The following is a 21,452-nucleotide window of genomic DNA, read 5'->3' on the forward strand; positions in this document are numbered from 1 at the left end:
GAGCTGCAGGGCAGCCCAGGTCCATCTCCAACACGCTGCTCGGGGTTGTGTGTTTTCTATTCCAGCCTCAGAATAACTCTGCAGGATAATCAGGGCGGGATCAATCGCCCATTTCGCACTTGTAAACGTGGTAGCTCAGAGAGGCAAAGCGACTTGCCTAAGGACACACAGCTAAAAAGCAGTGGAGTCAGGGTTGGAACCGCACCAGCCTTCTCCTGTGGTCAGTGACCTTTCCATTTGTCCCAGTCCTTAGGGAAACTTGCCCTGGGCTCATGCCTTGCTCCCCTCCCAGCACACTGGCCTTAAGAGGGACTATAAAAACATGCCAAAGAAAGAATCCAAACTCAGGGTGGTGATTCCTGGGAAGACAAGTTTCCCTTTTAGGGCTCTCCAGACGCTGTGATGATTTGGAAAGGGGAAAAACATTCACTGCCCATTTCCTGTTCAGCAAAATACAATTGCCACATTTCCTTTTCAATGCTCCCGCCCACCCTCCCTCCGTGGACTCTGCCTCCTCATTTAGGGAGATGCCGCAGCAGAGCCGGGCTGGAAGGCACTGGGGGCCGAGCCAGCTTCAGGGAGGGCTGGCAGGTGGGTTGTCGGGAAACATGGACTCTGAGGAAGCGCGCTCAGCTCCCGTTGCCCGTGACCCGGGCCGCCCGGCGCCTCCCGAGTGTGCCCATCTGACGAGCGGGACGCCGCGTGGGAGGAGAAGAAAGGTAAACACAGAAACTGGCCGCTGTCTGGGCCACAGAGGCACTCTGACTGCTTGAAAGGCCTCTGGCCTTGAGTCCTGGCCTCTTAGTCCCTGTGACCTTGGCCGTGGTGCTCCAACTCGTAAGTCACAGCTTCCTGGGACCCACAGTACCTTCTGGCAGTGCGGCCATGCTTATGCAATGAGGCCAAGGCAGCGAGCTGCTCTCACGTGCTGGGTGGTGTCCCCAGCTTGGGGCAGGTGGTGAGAGGTGGTGGGCACAGGTGGGCCACACAGGGGTGGGGGGCTCGGGGCAGATGGCCCCCACCTGCTCTTCTCTGCCCTCTGATGGGTGCAGACAGGGGAATAATGACCAGGGCTGGGAGTGAGGGAAGCCCAGGGAACCAGTACAGCCCGGGAGTCAGCAGGAATAACATCTGAGCTGAGACCCAGAAGATGAGTTGAAAGATGAAAGGCAATGGAGAATGGGCCTTTTGTCCAACATGTGATTCTGTTCCGTCAATGAATCCCGTTCAGTTCAAGCTCCTCTTACTGCAGAAAAATATTCTGGCTCCGCACTTGCCAGCGTCCCTCTCTGTGGCCTATGAACCCTCCCTCTGGACTCAATCCAATCACCAGCATTTACCAAGCACCTCCTCTGTAGCAGGCTTGGTGCCTGGAAGCAAGACCCCTGCCCTCAAAAAGTAAGACCCACGCCCACTGTCCAGCCTCTGCTGCTGACCCCCAGGGGCACCTACCCCTGGACAGGTGAGGACCTTACCTGCTCTAACTCCTTTCTTCGGCAGAATATCCTATGAAGTGGCTGTATTATCATCGCCATTTCACAGATGAGAACACCGCATCAGAGAGCAGCTATGTAACTGGTCTGAGGTTACGCAGTCATAAGAGGCAGACCTGGGGGTCAGACAACATTGAATCAAAGATAGAAAAGTAAAAATGAGGTGGAACTTTCAGGGTAGCTTTCAGTGGGTCTTAGATATGAAAGTCTCCAGAAAGGAAGGTTTCAGCGGGGCACGGCTATATGGGCCAGGGCAAGAGAGACCTTGGCACGTAGCTTGGGCAACGGCCATTCTGCACGGCTGGGTCAGAGGGAGTAGAGGGAGAGAACCAAGTGAGTGAACAGCCTTTCTGAACACTGGCTATGTGCACAAGCCCCTCAGCGTCCTCAGCCAGCAACACATCCACAACAGCCTATGCAGCCGGTGCTACAATTTAGATCCCATTTTACAGGTGGGTAAGCTGAGGCTCAGAAAGGTCAAGACCCTGGAGAGACCCCACAGCTGAGTGGTGGAGCCTTCAAGCATGGAGCCTGTGCTATAGGAGGCTGTCTAGGCGGGCAGAGCAGGAAGTCGGCTATCGAGGTCTGGCTTTCCCTTTCAAACGGTGTTTGATCCCTTCAGATCCCTAAACCTTGGACCTCATCTGTCCCGTTTACCTGCTGTATCCCAGGAGCTTGTCAGGGCTTGGCACCAAAACTCACGGCTCTCCCCCCGCACCCCCAATCACCACACACACACACACGACACATGATAAATCATGGAGAGAAAGTGCCTTCCAAGAGCACCTGGGTCCCCCTGACAAGTGGCCCACACTTTTCTGGCCAGCTTAGAATGGCAGCCCCTCCTGCCTCCAGCCCCTGCCTTCTGTCCAGCCTTTGCCAAGGGGCCCAGATGTTTCTACTCCTGGTGCTGTCATGCCTGTGGCTGTCCATGGATGGGTCCATAGGGCAGGATTACCTGGAGGCAGATGCTTGGTTCTCCGGGTCAAGCCCTGTATCTGTCTGCAGGTCCTTGTCCCAAGGTGCTCACACTGGCCTGTAGGTGGACAGCTCCAGCCTGGAACAGAGTGTGCGTGGGTGTGTGCACGTCTGTTTGGCCGCCAGCAGTGTCAGGGGGGAAGAGGCGGCGGGGAGGGGGGTAGAGGCAGTGTGGTACGGTGGGTGGCTGCATGGGGTCTGGAGCCGGACCATGTGGGCTCTGGTCCCCAACCCAGACAGCACCAGGGACTGCCCCATGCCTCTGTTTTCTCACCTGTAAAATCAAGATAAAACAGTACTGATCCAAGGATTCTATGGGAGAATACCCGGAAAGTGCTTAGAACAGACGCCTGGGCCATAGCGCTTAATAAGAACCAGCTGCTGCTGCTGCTGGCAGCTGAGTCTGCCTTTGCTTTTTGCTCCTATGTGAGTCAGAGACTGGCCAAATTCAGCTAAAATAATGGTGTCGTAGCTGCTAACAGCACCTGTGAAAGACAGTAGATCTGAGTTTCACAGATCCTCTTGCAGCCGGACAAGGAGGGCAATGGTGTGCACAGAGGCAAACTGAGCTCCCTGGTCTGGCCACACACCCCTGGACCGGACCTGGATGGGAGCCCCTCCTGCTGGCTGGCTCTGAGGAACCTGCATCCTTGATCTGGAAATCCTCCCTAGCAGAGGACGGTCCAGCTGCGTCCTGCGGGCCCCTGGCTGTGCGCCCGAGTGCCAGGTCTGACGTGCTTTGCTCTCCTTTCCCAGGACTGGTCCTGCTCGCTGGTCGTGGCCTCTCTCGTGGGCGCCTTCGGCTCCTCCTTCCTCTATGGGTACAACCTCTCAGCGGTGAACGCCCCCACTCCGGTGAGTGCCCGCGGCAGCGGGATGTGCCCAGCAGAGGGCGCTGCGGCAACGCGGAAAGCCGGGTGTTACCGCCCAGCCCGGGGTGGTACCCCATTCTGCAAACATTTGCAGACCGGTTCTGTGCCAGACCCTTGCTGGACACTGGGGTGAAGGGAGGGCCAAAGAGAGTGAGACCAGCCCCTGCCCTCGAGGGGGAGGTGGGAGATACAGAAATAGAGGATGATGACAATTCGTGAGGTCAGTTCCCTGCTCATGCAGGGTCCTGGGAGAGTGTAGAGAGGAGAGGGATCTTCGGAGGTCCCAGGGGCCAGATCCTAAGGGTCTTATTCCAGGGCAAGGAACACGAAATCTGAGGCTTACGGAGGGATCTTAGGCACAGAAACATTTCCCTGATCTGCCTTTTCTTTGTTTATGGCTTTTAATTGCAGCTGGAGGTCACTTGAATATCTGTTGGTTTAAGATCCATTGCTGGCTTTTGTTTTCTTCTGAAATCAGGTCATTAGGTGCAGTTCCCCAGGCCCTCCTAACACCACTCTGCTGGTTTGCAGATGAAGCTTTGGTTCTCATCCACCTAGGCTGTTAGGTTTAGGTGCTACCCATTCCTGGGGGTGCTGGCTTCTGCTTGACCTACCTCCATCCCTGGGGTAAAGTGGATGGGTCGATGGTGGTATACAGGAAGTCTTCCTGGAGGAGGTGATGCCAGAGCTGCATCTTGAAGGTGGAGCAAAAGCACTGAAGCCTGAGATATGAAACATTTGCAGAAATGCAGGTCTGATGCTGTTGGAGCCCAGGATGTATTTTGGACAGCATAAGGGCATGAGCTACAGAGGCAGACAGAAGCCAGGCTGTGGACCTTTGTGGGTGCTTTTAAGGCTTTTCCTTGTTTGGGGGCCCAGCATGCTGTGTGCAAAACATAGGGGGAAGCTGGACCAGTGGGTCACAAAGGGGCCCCAGGAGCCCTGGACTTTGCAGAAGTGCCTCAGGGATCCAGACTCCATCTGTACTAGAACAGCACTTTTTTTATTCTGTTAACTCTTTTACATTTTAGGGGCTGTGTAAGTTCATTTGAAAAATTGATTCTGATACTAAAAACAGTTTGAAAACCAGCAGGTCTAGATGGCTTCTCCGAACGCTTGCATTAATCAACGGCTTTGATTTTGTCATTGTGATGTCATCCTGAGATGGGATCCAATTTGTCCATATTTGTCTTTAAGAGGATTGGGAATATGCACTCTTGCTTCATCTTGGTAATCCAGCAGAGCCTCCAGCAGAGGGTGGAGAACCTTTACACTCATGGTTTATAATGCGAGGAGACGTGTAAAACTTGAACCTGGAATAGAATGATATGAGTAGAAAAGCAGTAGTTCAAGCAATGACCGTGGGAACACGAGGAAGGAGCAATCCTGTCATTCACTCATTCAAAAAATGTTTTTAATTAATAAACTTTATACTTCAGAGCAGTTTTAGGTTCTCAGCAAAATTGAGTGGAAAGCACAGAATTCCCATATACCCCCTGCCTCCACTCCCCCACTGTTAACATCCTGCACCAGAGCAGTACCTTTGTTATAACTGATGAACCCACCTTGACACATCATTATCACCCAATGCCCACAGTTTATATTAAGGTTCACTCCTTGTGTTGTACTTTCTATACATTTTGACACACGTGTGATGACTTGTACCCACCACTATAGTATCTTACAAAATATCTTCACTGCCCTAAACATTCTCTGTGCTCTGCCTGTTCATTCCTCCCATCCTCACCCTGGCAACCACTGATCTTTATACTGTCTCTGTACAGGCACATCTTGCTTTATTCCCTTTGCTGTATTGCAGATATTTTATATTTTACAGATTGAAGGTTTCCCTTTCCAGAGTGTCATATCGTTGGACTCATACAGTGTATAATTTTTCAGGTTGGCTTCTTTCACGTAGTAATATGTATTTAAAATTCCTCCGTGTCTTTTCGGCTTGAAAGCTCATTTGTTTTTTTGTTTGTTTGTTTGTTTGTTTGTTTTGCGGTACGCGGGCCTCTCACTGTTGTGGCCGCTCCCGTTGCGGAGCACAGGCTCCGGACGCGCAGGCTCAGCGGCCATGGCTCACGGGCCCAGCCGCTCCGCGGCATATGGGATCATCCCAGACCGGGGCACGAACCCGTATCCCCTGCATCGGCAGGCGGACTCTCAACCACTGCGCCACCAGGGAAGCCCGCTCGTTTGTTTTTGATTCTGAATAATATTCCATGGGCCGGCTGTACCTCAGTTTATTTATCCATTCACCTACTGAAGGGCATCTTAATTGTATCCAAGTTTTGGCAATTATGAATAAAGCTGCTATAAACATCCATGTACAGTTTTTTGTATGGACATAAGTGTTGAATTCATTTGGGTAAATACCAAGAAGCATGATTTCTGGATTGTATGGGGAAAGTATGTTTAGTTTCGTAAGAAATTGACAAAATGTCTTCCTAAAGTGGCTGTTCCATCTTGCATTCCCACCAGCAGTGAATGAGAGTTCCTGTTGCTCCACATTCTCGCCAATATTTACTGTTGTTAGTGTTTTGGATTGGATATTCTAATAGGTTTGTAGTGGTATCTCATTGTTTAATTTGCATTTCCTCAATGATATATGATGTAGAATGTCTTCTCATATCCTTCTTTGCCATTTGTATATCTTCTTTGGTGAGGTGTCTGTTTGGGTCCTTGGCCCATTTTTAAATCAGATTTGTTTGTGTTATTATTGAGTTTTAAGAGTTCTTTATATATTTTGGGTAATAGATCTTTATCAGGTGTGTCTTTTGCAAATATTTTCTCCCAGTCTGTGGCTTTTTTTCTCATTCTCTTGACATCTTTTGCAGAGCATTAACTTGTAATGAAGTCCAGATTATAAATTATTACTTTCATGAATCACACATTTAGTGTTTTATCTAAAAAGTCATCACCATACCCAAGGTCATCTAGATTTTTCTCCTGTGTTATCCTATGTTAAAAATTTTAGGAGTTTTATAGTTTTGCATTTTACATTTAGGCCTTTGATCCATTTTGAGTTAACTTTTATGAAGGGTGTAGAATCTATGTCTAGCTTCTTTCTTTCCCCCTTTTTTGCATGTGGATGTCTATTGTTCCAGTGCCATTTGATGAAGACTATCTTTGCTCCATTATATTGCCTTTGCTCCTTTGTTAAGGATCAGTTGACTACATGTGGGTCCATTTCTGAACTCTCTTCTGTTCCACGGATCTGCTACTCTTCTTTTACCAATACCGCACTGTCTCGATTACCGTACTTTATAGTAAAGTCTTGAAGTAGCGTAACATCAGACCCTACTTTGTTCTCCTTCAATGTTGAGTTGGCCATTCTGGGTCTTTTGTGTCTCCATATAAACTTTAAAATCAGTTTGTCAGTATCCGCAAAATAACTTGCTGGGCTTTTGACTTGTATCGTGTTGAATAGATCAAGTTGGGAAACTGATATCTTGACAATATTGAGTCTTCCTGTCTAAGAACATGGAATATCTCTCCATGTACTCAGTGAAATATTTTCCCCCAAGGACAGTGAAGGACTCGTGAAGAAGAACAGAATGCTCTGATACAGTTCAGAATGGTTCCTTTTCCCCTCCCCTGCTGGAAGCATAAGGGGACTTTTCTGACAGTCCCTGTGAGAATCTGGTAGAGCCCCTGGAGGTAAAACTCACAAGAGGGGGACGGATATGACTGGGTGCCGAGAGATATTAACTCTCAGACTTGTCCACACTGAGCCTTCAGCAATTCATTAATTACTGTTCAGCTTTTCCTGCCCTGGCACTGGTTTGCTGCTGTGCATTTTTGCTCTGGTTAAGTTGTGATTCTGTGTATCTACCTGTCTCTCCAGTTTGGGGAGATGCCCAGCAGTGAGAGATGCGCGGGGTAGAGATGGGAACACAGGCTGGTGGAAGGGCTTTATGTTATCCCGGGCTTGAGAGAGAGCGGCAGGCTTCCTGGGAATGGTGCAGAGAGGGAGCGGCCCGATTGTGGGGTCCAAAGGGCTGGAGGAGGAGGAGGCTGGGAAGGAGGCCAGGGCCAGCTCAAGGAGGATCACAGGCGCCGGAACAGGAGCCCGAGTCAGCGCCACCCAGCCTGCGAGCACTGGAGGCGGGCTGGGGGCCATGGCTCAGCCTGGGAGCCCCTCCCAGGGCGGAAGCTGCCTAGAGCTGGAGGAGCTGGAAGAGCTGGAGCCGGGCAGGCCTGCATGGGGACCCCAGCTCCCCTGGGAGCCCCAGATCCTGACAGGTGGTGACAATCCCCTGGCAAGGTGGCCAGGAGGATGGAAGGGGGCCTGAGGCTGGAGGGGCTCAGCCTGTGGCCAGCGATCACTCAGAAACCTCTTCCCTTTGCTGTGGGCCTAGGGGTGGGCAAGCGAGGCAGCCCCAGGGTCCAGGAGACCAGTATGGGAGCAGAGAGCCCAGGGAGCCGGGTCTAACGCAGGTGGGAAGGGCCCACACCTGGTGGTGGGTTTCTGTGTCGGCGTCAGACTTCACTGGGGCTCTGACCTCTCGGAAGGAGAAAGAAACTCTCGGACCCAGGAGATGCAGATGCTGGGGTCTGGGGGTGACGGTCCACAGACATGGTGAGCAGAGGCTGCCGCCAGAGGTGCTGATGAAAATAAGTCACAGCGAGGACACCTACCCAGCAGAAGGGATGCTGGTTTAGCGATGACAGCGGGTCCGGAGGCCCCTGCCCACCAGCTTCGCCTCTTGAGTAGTGGGATAACCGGGTCCAAGGTGGGGGTCGGAGGAGCAGAGGGACTGCAGGCCAAGGCCATCCACCCTCAGGCGAGGCGGAATTTCACCACGTGAACAATCCAGGCAGTAGCTGGCGCTGGTCCTGGCCGCCACCTGGCTGCATCTCACAAGCATTCCGTGTTTCTCTCGCCTCAGATATTTAGAAACTTTCTGGAAAGCTGATGATGAAAATAATGCCCACTGTGGCACCGACCATGCTGCCCCATTAGGGATGGTATCAGATTTCATCCTCATTACAGTCCCCAAGGGAGCCAGAACTAACCCCCATTATAGATGAGGAAACTGAGGCCCAGGGAGGTTAATGTGTCTGCATTCCTGGTGTGTGTGTGGGGAGCCCTTAGCCCTCACTCTTAATATACCCACTTGTTTCTCTTCAACACAGTTATCCTAAATGACTGCAGGTCCTGTCCACCCTGCTTTCAGAGAGCCCCCCCCCCCCCGAGTCTGACTACCTATCATGCCCCATTTGGAAGAGGACACCCAGGTACCTCGGGCATCCACACATGGCCCTTGCCCAACTTTGGCCAATGGGATGTGAGCAGAAGTGAGTATAAGACACTGGAGGCCTGGCCCGTGAGGACATTCCAGGTCTCCAGCCTGGCCTGCCATTGAGTCCTCTACCTGGTTTTCCTGTTTCCACTCTGGCTCCTCTAGTTTATTCTCCACCCAGGGCCAGAGGGACCCTTTACAAATTAAGGCAGATCAAATTGTGCTTCTGTTCAAAACCTCCATGGCGGCCCATCACACCTGGAAAACAGCCCAGAAGACTGCTGTGGCCCCAAGCCCAGGGGGCCTGGCGCCTGGTGACCACTCTGCTCTCATCACCAGCACTTTCCCCCTTGCTCCTTGTTTTGCCCCCACAAGAACCCCCTCCCCCACTGATGCTCCTCAAAAACACCCACACTTGGGCACCCCAGGGCCTTTGCACTTGCTTTTCCCTCTGCCTGGAGCGCTCTTTCCCAGATGTGCCCAGATAGTCCTATGCTCTCTCCTTCAATTACCTCTGGTTCCTCCTCAAATGTCCCTTCCTCAGAGATGTCTCCCCCGACCAGCCTATCCCAGCAGCACCTCTCTATCACTCTCTAGCCCCTCCCCCTAATTTACTTCTCTTTACAGAATATAACACCACCTGAGATACTATATATTTATTTGATTCTTGTCCATTCTTCCCCCATTTTCGAAAGTAAGCCCCATGAAGACATGGACTTCATGGTTTTCTTGCTTCTCTAGTGCCAGCACCTAGAACGGGGTCTGGCACACAGTAAGCATTTATAATAAATATTTGCTGAATGAGTAAATGGATAAATTTAAGATTTTTTTAAAGTTCTTTGCGTGAAAATTCAGTTCCAAGGCAAGTCCCCTAGGCTTCCTCACCCCCCAGCCAAACTGCCAGATGTGAGTCTGCCCTTCGTGAAAATTCTAGTGATGCCTCTGCCGCATTCACACGGACAGGGACCTGACCCAGGTCTGCCGAACTCGAAGGTGTACCCTTTTTCTGCTCTACTAAGTTGATCTGCTAGAGCTTTTGCAGGTTTTTGGCTTTGCAGGCCATAAGACCTTTGTCCCAACTACTCAAGTCTATCTCTGTAGTGAGAAAGCTGCCGTAGGCAATATGTAAATGAATGGGCAAGGCTGTATTCCAATAAAACTTTATTTACAAAGACAGGCAGTGGGCCAGATTTAGCCCAGTGATCCATGTTTGCTAATCTCTGTGCTGAAGGTTCCAGAAAAGTGGTGAGGCCCCTGTGGACGCCTGCTGTCATTAGGACCTCCTGGCAGAGAGCTGGCTGGCTTTCTGAACAATCAATCCATGAGTGGTGAATTTTCCTACAGATGTTATATTCCTAATATTTTTCTCTCTTTTGTCCATTTATTGCTGCATGTCTAAACCTTTATCTTTTCTGTTTCCAATGACTAATTCTAATTGGCATAGTTCTATCTATCTATCTATCGATCTATCATCTATCTATCTAATCTGTCCATCTACCTACTTCTCTATTTATCAATTTATCCAGCTCTTTTTTTATATCTTTATTGGAGTATAATTGCTTTACAATGTTGTGTTAGTTTCTGTTGTACAATAAAGTGAATCAGCTGTATGCATACATATATCCCCATATCCCCTCCCTCTTGAGCCTCCCTCCCACCCTCCCTATCCCACCCCTCTAGGTGGTCACAAAGCACTGAGCTGATCTCCCTGTGCTATGCAGCAGCTTCCCACTAGCCATCCATTTTACGTTTGGTAGTGTATATATGTCAGTGTCACTCTCTCACTTCGTCCCAGCTTACCCTTCCCCTCCTGTGTCCTCAAGTCCGTTCTCTACGTCTGCGTCTTTATTCCTGCCCTGCCCCTAGGTTCATCGGTACCGTTTTTTTTAGATTCTATCAATCTATCCATCCATCTACTTATCTATCATCTTCCATCTACTTACCTATCTTATTTATCTATTTACCTATCTATTTAAAGCATTCTGAGCCCTTGTAAAGGCTTTGCAAAATCTAGAGGTAATCTACATACCCATCAAATGAAACATGATAATTGCTGAATTTTCAAGCAGTCACGTATGCAGGCTAAAGGGGCTCCTCTGAAACCTGTCAAATGGCCTCACATTTAAGCCATTTTAAGCCTTTACTTTTAGGAGGAGAATGCTTCTTGCCTGGGATCTGTTCCATCAGCGCTGCTACGATAATCCAGAGCTGTCGTGGGAGATGTCCCCCTGGTGCCTGAGGGCCCCCTGGGTCTGGGTCTCACCTGAGAGGCCGATGAGGGCTGGAAGGAGACATCAGAGTCTTTTTCCCAGGGCTGTTGTCTGGGAGCCAAGGTGGCAGGCAGGGCTGATGTGGCTTGGGCGAGGTGATGTGTCAGCCTAGAGCACGAATCAAAATTCCTCTTGCTCATGAGTGATGTCTGGAGAGCCTACAGGAAGATTCTGGAAGCAGTATTCTAAAGAAATGAAAGGTCCAAGCCTGAGTGGAAGCTATGGAGCCCAGACTCCCATCCAAAGGGGTCCCACAAAGACAAGGATGGGCCCAAACGGGACGGGGCTCGGGTGGAATCAATCACGAGGAGCGTGGGTGGGGAGTGGTGGGCCTGGATGCGTTCCTGCTGAGACCTGTGCAGTGCTTGGGGCTGCAGGATGAGCCACGGCCACATAGCCAGGGCCTGAGGCAGCAGCCAGCCTCAAGCAGGGTGACCCCGGGGCAGACATTAAGAAGAGTCACCCATGGGGCTTCCCTGGTGGCGCAGTGGTTGAGAGTCCACCTGCTGATGCAGGAGACGCGGGTTCGTGCCCCGGTCCGGGAGGATCCCACATGCCGCGGAGCAGCTGGGCCCATGAGCCATGGCCGCTGAGCCTGCGCTTCCGGAGCCTGTGCTCCGCAACGGGAGAGGCCACAACAGTGAGAGGCCCGCGTACCACAAAAAAAAAAAAAAAGAAGAGTCACCCAGAAGGACCAAAGTTGAGCTAAATGAGTGTGTTGAATAGGAGGCCTAAGTGAAAACAGAAATTAGCTAGTAAACAGGCAATGCTATGGCTGGGAGGACAGACAGGAAGGTGGCTGGGAGGGAGAGTTTACAGCTGATTCCAAAAATAGAGAGGGAACACCTAGAGCCCGTTTGCCCAGTCCTGGCCCACAGTTCAGGCAAGTGCTTTGAGGTTTAGCAAAAGGACAGTGGATGGGATTCTATAGGTCAAAGTGTCCTTGCAGACAATGCTGGTCATTGCTTCCCTGGCACCCAGCAGACTGCCTGGAACAAAGGTTTGTGATGCCTTCAGATGCTGACTGCCCAGAGGTAGGCCAAGTTCACGGGCTAAGGGCACAGTCTTCTAAGGACTGCTCTCACTTCAGACAGCAGCTGCAAGCTCGGGGATCCCAGGGCTGCCCACAACTCTGACCAGCTGGTTACAGATTTGGGGAGCACCCACTAGCCCCTCAGGCTCGATAATTCGCTAGAACAACTCAAAAATCTCAGGAAAGCACTACGCTAACAATTACAGTTTTATTATTGCCAAAAGGATACAAATCAGAAGCAGACAAAAGAAGAGACACTTAGAGTGAGGGCATTCCAAACATGAAACTTCTGGAGTTCTCTCCCCTTGACATCCAGACACATCACCCTCCCAGCACCTCGATGTATAACAACCCACAGAGTACTGTCCACCAGGGAAGCTCGCCATGCTTCCATGTCTGGAGTTTTTGTTGACGCTTCATTACCCAGGCATGACTGATCAAATCGATCTCCAGCCCCCTCCCCTCCTTGGAGGTAGGGCTGGTACCACCTGGCTTGAAGATCGCCCCCGCACTGCCAACCACATGGTTGCTATCTCCAGCATGGCCAGCCCCCAAACTGGGTTATCTCACTTGCATAAACCATCAGGTCCGAGAGCCCCCCTGTGGATAACAAAGACACTCGTATCATCAACATTTCCTATCCAGGAAATCCCAAGGGTTTAGAGGCTACTATTCAAGAACCAGGAAGAAATGTTACAGAACCAGACTCGGGTCTGCTCACCTGCACACAGTAAAGCCAATCTACTGACACTGGGTTGTGAGGAAGGAAACTGTAGCATTTATTGCAGGGCGCCCAGCAAAGAGTCCCGGGAAACTAGTGCTCAAAACACTGGAACTCCCCGATGGATTTCAGGAAAGCATTTTTTTTTTTTTTTTTTTTTTTTTTGCGGTACGCGGGTCTCTTAGCGCTGTGGCCTCTCCCGTTGCGGAGCACAGGCTCCGGACGCGCAGGCTCAGCGGCCATGGCCCACGGGCCCAGCCGCTCCGCGGCACATGGGATCCTCCCGGACCGGGGCACGAACCCGCGTCCCCTGCATCGGCAGGCGGACTCTCAACCACTGCGCCACCAGGGAAGCCCAGGAAAGCATTTTTAAAGGCCATGTGAGGGGATGTGATCAGGGGATGTGATCAGCTCGTGCACGGTTCTCTGATTGGTTGATGGTGAGGTAACAGGGCGGAGTCACAGGGGTTAACATTATCAATTCTTAGGCACCTGTAGGTTTGGGGCTATGTGCTCATGGTCATCAAGTCGTTAATATCTTCCATTTGGTAGGGGTTTTAGCATCTGTAAAACAGCTCAAGAAATGTGCATCCGACACTGTTATCTAGGTCCTTCAGAGAGGAGCTACAGCAGAAGCTCTGGGGGAGGGGTCTGTCCCGGGAAGGTCCCATAGGGTCCTGCTGGGTTCCAGAAAGGCGAGCCAGATTCTTAATTACACAACTGTACATTGTATATATACGAGGTATATCTTACAAAAGTATGTTCTAAACATAAAAATACTGAAAAAAGTTTGTTAAATGAATTAGTGAATAAGAGAAGGAAGAAGTGAGAAAGAAAAAATAAATGAGAACTTTGCTTTGGGGGGGTCTAATTTATTGCCCCCGCTCCCAAGGCGTATAAACTAGGACTTACTTGAAACAATGCCAGCCTCCACAAAAATAACAGTGAGTGGTTTGGCTTTTCTTGAATATAATGAATGACTCACCTTTCCAATGATTTCTGAGTTGGTGACATTTGTTCTTTTCTTGGGATGGAGACAGAAGCTCACCTCCCTGGCCCCCTTCCCGCGCCCCCCCCCCCCCGTGTTAGTATGTAAGCCCAGGGCTTCAGCAGAACAATTAATTTGACTCTGACTTGTCATACATTTCCCAGCAGAAATGGTATATTTTATCATTTTCTTCTCCCTAATCCTTCCCTAAGGGCAGGTAAACAAGTGGTGATAGGGAGTAAAATCATCTTCTCTCTCGGCAAGAGTAGAGCCATCCCAATTAGCAGCAGATGTTCGATGCTGGCCAAAGAAAAGATGCCAGTGAACCAGCAGACAGAGAACCAGAAGCGAGGTCTGGTCCTTCCAATTAATCCCACTCCGTGCTGCCGTTTTAGCCACTGTTCTGGGAGACCCTGTGCTCTCAGAAAAGCAGGGCACATGGCGGGGCACGTCTTTGTGCTCCAAGGCCTTTAACAGGGAAAAGGAGGAGGGATGATGAGTGTGGAGCTTGTTGCAGACACCGGCACAGAGGGGGGTGGGGAATAGTGTGTGGGGCTCCGCATCTCGGCGGGAGGGGACTGAGATTACAGGAGAAACCAGCGCATCTTATTATTACAGAAACAACTAGCCGTTATTTGATGAGACGGGCATCTCTGGTTAATTTCAGTGTGGAACAGAACTGCCTCTGATTTGGGAATCTCAGTTCTTGCTTTTTCCTTTCTTCTCTCTTCCTTTTGCCTCACCCTGTCTCACTAGTTATAAAAGCAAAACAGGCTGCTATTAGCAAAAGCAAACAGTACAACTTTAATAATGCAATGATAAAACTACTGCTATGATTCCCCTTCTACGAAACACGGACTGTATCTCTCATTGGGATACCGGCCCGCAAGGCAGCTATTGTGACAATAATCCCATTTTACCGAGAGGAGAGAGATGGGGTAACTGACTCAAGGCCACTCAGCCAATGGATAGTCACAACCTCGGCCTCACTCAGAGGCCACTTTTAAGGCTTTATCTAAATCTACTTTTTTTTCTGCAGAGCTCGTCTTATATGCCATTTTATATTCTTGTTTTTGGGCTCAATATTTACATTGTAAGCATTTTTCCATGTTACTGAATATTCCCCATCACCAGGATTTCTAACAGCTGTGTATTGCCACGTCACACAGATGTCCCGTCTTCCTAATGTGGACCTCTAAGATTGTTCGCAGTTTTTCTCTAGTATAAGTTGCTGCGGCATTGTTTACATTGGGATCTGTGAGTCATTGTTTGGTTTGGTTTTAATCAGAGCTGGCAGAGCTGCTGGCTGACAGGAGGAGGGGGGCCTTTCCAGGCCTGGGGTGCTGGTGTCTGGGTGTTCCAGACTGTGGGTGCCACCCCTGCCTACTTCTGGGGTCCCCAGATTATTGGAGCTGAGATGCCTGCCTCTTTGATTCAGAATTTTCCCATTTCATAAAGTTCCTCTGGGGAAAATGCCTTCGTTGAACATAAAGGGGAAAGGACCACATTTCCATCCATGCTCAGGGCAGCTCTGCTTAGAGGTGTGGGGGAGGTGTAGCCAGACAGAGGAACAGGGGAACGGCCAACCCAGCAAGGCAAGCAGTTGGGAAAACCTGGATGGAGGAGGTTGGATGGCACTGCTGGTATGAACAAACCCAGACAAATAAAACTGGAAACATTCTCTTTCTGACCCATGGGAGAAAAACACTGAGATTTATTGAGCACCTACTATATGCTGGACATAATGCTAGAGACCCCTCACCCCCATCTGATTCTTCCTGCAGCCCCATCCGCAAGCTAGGGTTGTTATTCCTGTTCTGCAAATAAGTTATTCCATAATTGGTGCTCAAAACCATCACCCTGAACTTGGATTTGAACAGACTCCAAGCCCTTCGAGAGTCCCTACTGCCTCAAGACTGATTCGTAGCAGCCATAAGCAATTTGAACAGTAATGAAAAAACCCACCTTTTCACTCCAGACCACCAGAGGACGTGCAGAAAGGAGTGGGAAATGTTATCTCAGAGTAAGAACAGGTCTGTGTGGATGCACTGTCCTGCAAACACAGCTATGTGATCTCTCAAAAGCACATTCCAGCAGGAGAGAGGCTCCAGGTCAATTTTTTTTTTTTTATAAGAAGGATATTTGGGAGCACACACACTTCTCTCTGCTCCTGCCTGGGGCCACATAGAAAATGAAACTTCCTTTCTTCGTGCTCTATTTAATTAAACCCAAGTGTCGGGCCAGCCTTCCTCATTGCAAAGGTGGTTGAGGGGGGAACCCAGAAAACTCTGGAAATCTTACTCTCCAATGATCATTTGCAGCTGATGTATCCCCTTTCACTGTGTTCCTTTTTCATTCTGAAAGCCAGCTGCAGGAGTGAAATATTCTCAGGTGTCTGGAAGTACAGAAGCCTCTTTCTCCTCAGTTACCCAAACTCCTCCAGGGGAATCACACAGTAGGAAGGAAATAAGCCACCACAAACCTGCAAACTGAATACTAAGTCGAGATGTAGCTGGATATTTTCCTAAGGACCTGGGAGGTGGGTCAGCGTTCCCAAGACCACCCCAGGTTTGATCATTTGCTAGGAGGACCCATAAGACTCAGCATGGAGGCTTACTCGTGACTGTGATTTATTACAGGGAAAGGATACAAAGCAAAATCAGTCAAGGGAAAAGGTGCCTGGGGCAAAGTGCAGAGGAGACCAGGGTCCTCTCCCCATGGCAGTGCGCAGGACGCACTTAATTTCCCCAGCAGAAAGCTGTGATGGCAACGTGAGCGGTCCTCCTCCAGGGAAACTCATCAGAGGCGCAAGGTTCAGGGTTTTATTTTATTTATTTATTTATTTATTTGCGGTACGCGGGCCTCTCACTGTTGTGGCCTCTCCCGTTGCGGAGCACAGGCTCCAGACGCGCAGGCTCAGCGGCCATGGTTCACGGGCCCAGCTGCTCCGCGGAATGTGGGATCTTCCCGGACCGGGGCACGAACTCGTGTCCCCTGCATCGGCAGGCGGACTCTCAACCACTGCGCCACCAGGGAAGCCCTAGGTTCAGGGTTTTTATAGGAGGTCGGTCACAGAGGCACCTCCTCTTGGCATGTGTACAATTCCTGACTCCGGAAAAGAGGCACAAACCACACTGTTGGCACAGCTTAGGCCCTACAAACCCCTCTTCTCAGTTCTGGGAATGGTGGGGTCCCTCCCCAAATCCAAGGTCCCTGCTGCCAGCCCGGGGCCCATCTTGCAAGCAGACCTTTCAGAGGCTAGAAGTCTCTGACACGTTCACTTTTTCTGCATAGGAGACCTCAGCTCTGCTACTCGGGTGACATTAGGTGCCACTGCTGGGCTTATGGAATTTTGTCTTGTGTGGTCCTTACTTCAAAGAGCCTGGTTTGGTGGTGGTGGGCACTTTTGTAAGGACTTCTGTACTGTTTTCCTCCCTGCGCCAGTGTGTTCAGTGGTGCGGACTGTCTCTCCAAATCCCTAAGGAGTTACGGGCATGACGTGTTCTCTTATGCAATGCTGTGTATGCTCTGGCCCATCCACAGAAGGGTTCTATTTATGAGTATTATTATAGCACTCCTGAGAAAAATTTGATATGGGTTCGTGACAGGCTCTGCGAATCAGTAAGGAACATTAACATTGTAAAACAGCCTACAAGGTAATGTGCCTCCCATTGTCTGGCCATTTCCTGTCATCCTTTGGAGGTGTTCTATGCCAGTCCTCCTGACTGGGAATTGCATGGTTCATTTTGGTGCCAGAAGCTTGGCCCCCGTGTTGTTGGCTGGGGAGATAGTGGTCAATTACTCATGGCTTCATAGACCTGAGAAATAAACAAGTCTAACAAGTCTAGGACTCTTATTTCACGAGACAGAAATAATGATATGAACATCGCCACCAGCCACCCCAGCTTCTGATTTGTACTGTGTGCTTCTTGTGGACCCAGCGCTGTCCTGTGTTCACCCTCACATTAAATCCTCACGGTAACTCTTTAGGGAGGAAAATGATTTCACTGCGGAGAGGCCTGAAGCACAGAGAGGTTGAGTAACTTACTCAAGGTCACCCAGCAGAAAAGAAGCTGAGCTGAGAGTTGAATAAAATGGATTCCAGGGTCCTTAACCACTGGAAACCCGGCCCTCAGAGGCAGAGCCACTTGCTAGAGGTCACAGGACTCAGCAGTGCAAGCAAGTCTTGACCCCAAGATTCTCAGCTCTTTGTTGGGTCTCCTTTCCTTTAATCATGTGGCCTCTATGACTTTCTTTGCAGTTTGGACTCTAATCACTACTAGTCATAATATAAATTCTCCTTGATGAGTTCATCAAACATTTCTATTAGACTCATCACGTCTTATCAATCCAGGAGCCTCCTGCCTGGCCCAGCCGCCTCCAGGAGAAACTTTCTGAAATAGCCTCACACTGCACCTACAGTGAATGTTCTAACACACAAAGCAGAATCTCGATTCCACGAACAAATCCTCCAATCGCTCCTCAACGGCCACAGCATGAAGTGCGGACTCCTTAGCCTGGCAGTCAAGTTCCGACCAGCCCCTGCCTTGTTCTCCAAACTTTCTCCAGCTGCTGGGCCACCCTCCAACCCCACTGACTCATTTATCGCTTCTCTATGTCATCATCTATGCCATCAGCTTCTCCACCTTTGAGAATTTTTGTCTACCATCATCTGACCCAAGCCTACCCACCACCCCCCTGACCCCGCCTTTCTTGCGTACCTGATCTGCGTGGCCTGGCTGAGTGGCTGCAGCCCTTCTCAGCTTCCCAACGCCCCAGCTCTTTCCACTCCATGTTGTAAGTGCATGCTTATTCGGCTCTTGTCATTGAGCTCCTTGAAGGCAGGGACTGCAGAACTCGTCTCTAGAAGACAGGGTGGGAACCCAGGCCCCTGGTGGTAAGGAAGTAGGTATGTAAATCCAGATAGAAAGACACAAGAATGGGTGTCTCGGAAGTAGGCCCAATGGAAGTGTAAAATGTGGACTCCATGAACGAGATGGCCCAAAGTGGGCCTAGAGATTAGCTAGCACACTGATCTTCAAACTATATTTTATTGCAGAACATTTGTTTCAAATGGAGACTTACAATTTCCCCCAAATATAAAAGGAAACTTCTAGTCGAAGGCCCCTAGCTCCAAACCTACCCACCCTTCATGACTTTGCCCTAAATCTTCCCTCTTTCCTAAAGCCTCATGTCATGGTCATTGTCATGGGCTTGGGGGTCATTGTGTTTGAGTAAACCAGCTGCTATAACAAGCAGCCCCTAAATCTCAGTGGCCGAACACAATGAGGGTTTATTTCTCATCCACGTCACCGCCCAAAGCATGTGAGCAGGGCCGCTCTGCTCCATGCAGCCACACAGGGGCCCAGGCTTCTTCTGCTGAGTGCCTTCCCCCATTCCTCAGGGCTTCAGAGGTTTCTGCTGGGCTCTCTGTGAACGACTAGCCTGCAGGGAAAGGGAGTGGGTGAGGAGAAGGCACACGAACCCTTAATCCTCGATGGAGGTGACACACCTACTCACACACTTTTGGTGAGCAGTAGTCCTATGACCCTCCCTTCCCCCCAGATGCAAGGGACTGAGGAGTGTGACATGGCAGTGCGGCCAGGAAGAGGAGGCTCCGAAGCCAGGGCACAGACGCTGTGAGCGTGAGTGGGGTGTGCAGTCCCACTGGATTTCTGTGTAGCTTTCAGATGCATGGCTCAACTCCAGAGTTCTTGGCTCTCATGAAACGTCACAGGATGTCTGCAAGGCTGAGCCGAGGGAAGTATGCAGATGTCCAGTACATACTTAGCAGTCAACCAATGTTGATTCCACGTCCCCGCTTCTCCCCTAATTCAGTCTCTCCACATGCGGCTGGGGTATTGATGTGATCATCTTTATGTTTTCCATACTAAGAATGGGAATAGAATCGTGGTTAAGAGATGGGTTCTGGAGTCCAGCTGCCTGAGTTTGAGTCCTGACCCTGCCTTGTGCCCATGGTGGGACCTTGGGAAAGCCCTGTGGCTTCCGATTCCTCAGCTGCCCGAGAGAGAACTCGGAACACACTGCCTGGCTCCTAGGGTTGCAGAGGGGATGAGTTCACATGTGTCCAGTTCTTAAAATAGTGTGTGACACATGGTGAATATGATGTATGGGTTACCTATTTTTATTACTATATGGTGACCGGCCCATAGCAGAAATTCAATTTAAGACACAAACATTTCTTTCAGCCTCCACTCTGTACAAGTCACTACAAGTCAGTGCTGACATATACCAGCTCCATGAATCTCCAACCCAGTGAATGAATCCTGCAGTGAATTAGCTTACCAACCCCCAACACCCGGCTTCTGCTCTCAGATATACTTTTGGGCTGCCTTTCATCTAGGCCTTTGCTAAATTCACACCCAAAGACAAACATTTAATCACTAAAGCCATCGCTCTGAAACCAGCTTTTGGGGACTGTTGGAGACGTGTTTCCTCAGGGGGCTACTCTTCCAGGCTTCTCCAGCCCTCTGCAGATGCTTCTGTTGTCCAGTTTCCCCAAATTGAAATGAGAAGTCTCTGCAGAGACTCCCAAAGCAGCGCCTAGCAGCATGTGATATGAAAGCTGCCTCCTTCCCCACCAGGCTCCTGAACGACTGGAAAGGAAGAGAGAACATTTCCTCCCAAACAGCGTCCTTTTAGTTTCTGTACATTAACTCAGGAAACTGGTCATTGTTGCAGGCGTGGGAATAAAAGGCTCTCTAGAGCAGGTATCAGCAAGACTGCTCCCAATGAAGCTGCAGTTGCTTGAATCCGTGCGGGATTGCAGTAGGGACCAAGTGACATCCAAGAATGAACTTCAATGCGTGGGGGTCTGCTGATTATTGGGCAGGAGGCCTGGGAGGTCCAGGATACTCACTCCAGATTCTCTGGAGGGTCTGGACCCTGTAAGTAGCCCTCGGGGCATCCTGTACCCGCCTGCCTACCTGTGGCTTCTCTACCCATCTGGCTTAGCGCTAACCATGCTGTTTCTCGCCCTATTGTATGCTCCTTGAGGGGTGTCCTCCTTACACTCTCCGGGACCTGACAGGGAGTCTAGCCCATAACAAGGGCCTAACCAATACGGATCTTTAAGTCAATAAATGTCCTGTTGGATTTAGCTGCCCTGTTTTCACACCTTTGTCATGAAATGGGTTGTCACTGGTAGGTTGCTGTGTTCAGGCTGTGAAGCCAGGCAGATTTTGCATAAATCCTCCTCTACCACTTACTGGCCCCGTGGCCGTGGGTAAGTTACCTTACTCTTGGCTCCCTCCTCTGTAAACGGGGTGTCTACCGCTAGGGTTGTGAGGATGAAATGGGATTATTTATGTGTTTTGGTAGAGTTTCAGGAGTTGGACGCAACAACAACGTTTGTCTGATTGAAGCTAAAAAAGACGTTGTTGAAAAAATAGTGAGCGGCTCCCAAGATTGGTGGGAGGACTGGCGAGCCAGGCCTGAAAGCTCTGCAGCCGGATCCCAGAGCTGGTCCTGGGGGGGTGTGCTGTGGCCATCACTGCCGCTCCTGCACAGCCAGCAAAGGACACTGCCGCCGCTGCTGCCCCAAACCCAATCCTCCTGGTAGGCCCTTGCTGCCAAAGAGTTCTCAGTCCCGCTTCTTGGCCTCCCGCGCTTCATGCGAAGCCAGGCCTCTGATTGGCCAAACCTTAGTCACATGACCACTCCCTAGCTGCAGGGGATGCCGGGAAGAGCATGTGTCTGACAATTTCAACCTCTAGCGATGAGCAGGCTCTGTTTCCCGCAGGGCTCAGAAAAGGAAGCAAGTTCTCCCAAATTAGAAGGGGGCTTCTGATGCTGGGCAGCCAGAAGGATGACGGATGGCCACTGGAG

The 21,452-nt window shown here is 50.3% G+C and overlaps 1 protein-coding gene across 1 annotated transcript in view; it reads left to right on the plus strand.

The window, feature by feature from the left end:
• Positions 1–534: 534 nt before the first annotated feature.
• SLC2A9 (solute carrier family 2 member 9) overlaps positions 535–21,452 on the plus strand; it is a 183,907-nt gene continuing 162,989 nt past the window's right edge. The window contains 2 exon segments of the mRNA XM_049709448.1: positions 535–719; positions 3,228–3,326. Coding sequence (XP_049565405.1) covers positions 609–719; positions 3,228–3,326 — 210 coding nt within the window. The 5' untranslated portion in view covers positions 535–608.

Source organism: Orcinus orca, chromosome 4 (genome assembly GCF_937001465.1).
Source record: "Orcinus orca chromosome 4, mOrcOrc1.1, whole genome shotgun sequence".
In the NCBI taxonomy this organism is placed as follows: Eukaryota; Metazoa; Chordata; class Mammalia; order Artiodactyla; family Delphinidae; genus Orcinus; species Orcinus orca.